The sequence below is a fragment of the Priapulus caudatus genome, unplaced genomic scaffold (genome assembly GCF_000485595.1).
Source record: "Priapulus caudatus unplaced genomic scaffold, Priapulus_caudatus-5.0.1 Scaffold2094, whole genome shotgun sequence".
In the NCBI taxonomy this organism is placed as follows: Eukaryota; Metazoa; Priapulida; class Priapulimorpha; order Priapulimorphida; family Priapulidae; genus Priapulus; species Priapulus caudatus.
In genome coordinates, this window is record NW_014579155.1 from 8851 (window position 1) to 13175 (window position 4325).

Genomic DNA, 4325 nt, shown 5'->3' on the forward strand with positions numbered 1-4325 from the left:
CGAGAGAGCGAGAGAGCGAGAGCGAGAGAGCGAGAGAGCGAGAGCGAGAGAGCGAGAGAGCGAGAGAGAGAGAGATAAGGGAGGAGAGAAAGAGATAAGGGGAGAGATAGTACTCCTCGGGGTGAGGGAGTGACAGAGAAAAGATAAAGGGAGGAGTGAGAGAGAGAGGCAGGCAGGTTCGCCATCTCCATCGCTGTCACATCATCTCAACATACACCCGACAACAGCGCCAAAGTTTCCCACCACCGCCCGTAGGTGGCGCTAACCGTCCCCTCTCTCTCGCGCGCGCGTCTGCGCCTTGCAGAGGTCGTACTACCTGCAAGTGAAGGACGCGCTGCTCAACGACGAGGTATACTGCCCGCCGGAGACGTCCGTGCTGCTCTCCTCGTACGCCGTGCAGGCCAAGTACGGTGACTACAACAAGGAGGTGCACGACGCGGGCTTCCTCTCCGGTGACAAGCTGCTTCCACAGCGGTACGTCTTCATCGTCGTTGTCATCGTCATCGTCATAGTCATCGTGTCATAGTCATCGTCTTTATTAACCGTCATCGTCTTTTTCATAGTTGTATTTATTAACTGTCATCGTCATCTTTATTAATCGTCATCGTCATTGTCATTGTCATCTTTATTAATCGTCATTGTCATTGTCATCTTTATTAATTGTCATTGTCGTTTTCGTCTTTATTAATCGTGAATGTCATTGTCATAGTCATTGTTATCGATTGTCATTGTCATAGTCATTGTCATCTGTATTAATCGTCATCGTCATTGTCACCGAGGTTGTCGTCGTCGTCATTAGTATCATCGTCATGGTCGTTGTTGGGCATTTACAGTTGTAGCAGCATTATCAGCATCATCACCATCATCATCCTTATCTTTAGCATCATCATCATCAGCATCATATATTTATTATTGCAAGAATAATAATAAGAAAGAAAAAAGAAGAAGAAGAAGAAGAAAAAGATGAGGGATGCAAATCAGTATGAGAGCGTTGCCTCGTGCCGACTAGCCGTCGCCATGGTTACGATGTGCATCTTCTGTTGCAGGGTATTTGACCAGCACAAGTTGTCACGGGAACAGTGGGAGGAGAGGATCACTAACTGGTACATCGAGCACAAGGGCATGCCCAGGTGAGCGGGTTGACCAGAATTCGTCCTACGCCTATCAAAAAACCGGGAGAGTCCCGGAATATTAAAACTAACTTTTCCGGGTCTGAAAGGTCCTGGAATATTGGTACTAGTCTTGGAAAATAAGCTATGGTTCCTGACAAATAGGCTATTATTGTGTTATGACCTAGAAGGTCCTTGAAATTGTCAAAAGTAGTTCTGGAATATTGGTACTAGACTTTGAAAATAGACTATGGTCCTGGAAAGTCCTGAGAAAGAGGCTATTATTGTGTTTTGTGTGAGAAACTGCTTGAAATTGAGCTTGTGTCTATCTGATCTCTCAATCATCTGATAAGCAATCAAATTTGCCTCATGCAAAAATATGTTCACTAATTCTTGATTGGACGATACGAGCGACAAATATTTAATTCCGCTAAACTCACGCAGCCATGTGAAATGGACCTTTTTTGTCATTGTCATGGAAGTTCCCGGACACAACTGTTTTCCTTTATATGTAGGAAACCTGATTCTAATTTAACTTATTATTAACTAGCATAACCTTAAATTATAAGCTTACTTGTAAGTAACCAATATAGCATAGTATTATAAACTTGCTAATAACATAACTAACTGGCATTACCTAATCTTATAAGCTAAAACGTACAACTAACTTATATAACCTAGTATTATAAATATAAGCTACCTTAACTGACGCGCTAACTTTAACTGATCACCATAACTGACTATATAACAATAAATATATTTATCTGCTTGCAGGGAGGATGCCATGATGGAATACTTGAAGATCGCTCAAGATCTTGAGATGTATGGAGTCAATTACTTTGACATTAAGAACAAGAAAGGCACTGAGCTCTACCTGGGAGTCGACGCGCTCGGATTAAATATCTACGAGAAAGACGACAAGTACGTGCCTATCTTTCCCTCTCTCTCTATATATATATATATCTTGTTCTCCCTCTCTCTCTCTATCTTTTTCTCGCTCTCTCTCTCTATCTCTCTCTCTCTCTCTCTCTCTCTCTCTATCTTTTTCTCGCTCTCTCTCTCTTTCTCTTTCTCTCTCTCTGTCTCTCTTTCTCTCTCTTTCTCTCTCTCTCTTTCTCTCTCTCTCTTTCTTTCTTTCTCTCTCTCTCTCTCCACATTCTCTATCATTTCTCTCTCTCTCGTCTCTCCCTTTCACCCTTCTCCCTCTTTACTTTCAGTTAGAATGCGTGTGTGCGAGTGTGCGTGCATGTGTGCATGTGTATTCGTGGATCTGTGTGCCTTCATTTCTATGACCCGCTCTGTTTCTGTTTTGTTTTCACTTTCTTTCTTTCTCCCCTCTCTTTGAATTAAATTGACTACGTCACGAATTTTCTATGGTGATATTTGTAAAAGAAATTGTTTCCTTTTTTTTACATTAAAAGTAAGTACTAACGGGACTAAACAAATCGTCAAATTCTTACCTGATAAGATTGTTTCTCAACTAGTTAAAAATCCAAAAAACCTGGACGATTTGATATTATGATCCTGACATTAATTGCTTGCTATGGGCTATGTATGAGTCACGAGTGTATGTTTACATCGAACAATATAGTAAAACAGGAAGTATAATGCAGCAATTTAACCATAAAAGGTGAACGGAATTACTTACATTTTGTGAAAAAGTGGAAATATTTTTTTTAGTTTTATTATTTACTGTGACGTAATCGCTTAAAATACGCAATAGAGAGGCGGGCAAGGTTAAATACGTGGCCGGTGTGTCGATGGGAAGATGATGGAGGTGAAATAGATGGGAAACATCCGGGCCTGTAAACGGCCTGACGTAATCACTTTAAATCTCCTCGGGAGCATCAGCTCATCCTGTCTCCTCTTCTTCAGGATGAATCCCAAGATTGGCTTCCCCTGGAGTGAGATCAGGAACATCTCTTTTCACGACAAGAAATTCTGCATCAAACCCATTGACAAGAAAGCACCCGTACGTATGATTGAGATGATACAATAATAATAGTAATAAGAAGAATTTTAATGACAATAATATAGATTATATTTCATGTAGAAAAAATTCCGTCAAAATCCGTGATATTTTTGAGATATCCTGTTGACAGACAAACAAACCAACAAACAAACAAACAAACAGGGGCGAAAACATAACCTCCTTGGCGGAGGTAATAATAGCTTCCTCTGGCTCCTCCTCGTCACATCAATAATTGGCTTCCTCTGTCTCCTCTCTCGGTGCAGGACTTCATCTTCTACGCGCCGCGTCTGCGTGTAAACAAGAGAATCCTCGCGCTGTGCATGGGCAACCACGAACTGTACCTACGCAGACGCAAGCCTGACACCATCGAGGTGCAGCAGATGAAGGCACAGGCAAAGGAGGAGAGATCCGCCAAGGAGCAGGAGAGGTAGGAGCAGTGGAGGAGGAGGGGAAGAGGTGATAGGGAGGAGAGGTGGTAGATGTACGAAGGAAGAGAGGAGATAGGTACAGCAAAGGAGCAGAGGTCTGCCAAGGAGCAGGAGAGGTAGGTGCAGTAGAGGAGGAGGGGAAGAACGGAAGGAAGGGTGGTAGATGTACGAAGGAGGAGAGGAGATAGGTACAGCAAAGGAGCAGAGGTATGCCAAGGAGCAGGAGAGGTAGGAGCAGTAGATGAGGAGGGGAAGGGAGGAGGGGTGGTAGATGAAGGCACAGGCAAAGGAGGAGAGGTCTGCCAAGGAGCAGGAGAGGTAGGTGCAGTAGAGGAGGAGGGAAAGAATGGAAGGGAGGCGGGTGGGTATGGAAGAGGAAGGAAGGAAGGAGGAGGAGAGGTAGGTGCAGTAGAGGAGGAGGGGTGGTATATGAACGAAGGAGGGAAGGAGGAGGAGAGATAGGTGCAGTAGAAGAGGAGGGGAAGAAAGGAAGGGAGGAGGGGTGGTATATGAACGAAGGAGGAGGAGAGATAGGTGCAGTAGAAGAGGAGGGGAAGAAAGGAAGGGAGGAGGGGTGGTATATGAACGAAGGAGGAGAGGAGATAGGTACAGCAAAGGAGCAGAGGTCTGCCAAGGAGCAGGAGAGGTAGGTGCAGTAGAGGAGGAGGGGAAGAACGGAAGGAAGGGTGGTAGATGTACGAAGGAGGAGAGGAGATAGGTACAGCAAAGGAGCAGAGGTATGCCAAGGAGCAGGAGAGGTAGGTGCAGTAGAGGAGGAGGGGAAGAACGGAAGGAAGGGTGGTAGATGTACGAAGG

At 44.4% G+C, this 4325-nt stretch overlaps 1 protein-coding gene across 1 annotated transcript; it reads left to right on the plus strand.

Moving 5' to 3' along the window:
• Window positions 1-352: 352 nt before the first annotated feature.
• On the plus strand, window positions 353-3512 carry LOC106818214 (radixin-like; the record flags this gene model as incomplete). Its single annotated transcript, XM_014822937.1, is given in 5 exon segments — window positions 353-474; window positions 1047-1130; window positions 1884-2030; window positions 2985-3081; window positions 3345-3512. Coding segments are annotated over 5 exon segments (618 nt in total), but the record flags the coding sequence as incomplete, so codon positions are not given.
• Between the last annotated feature and the right edge of the window lie 813 nt (window positions 3513-4325).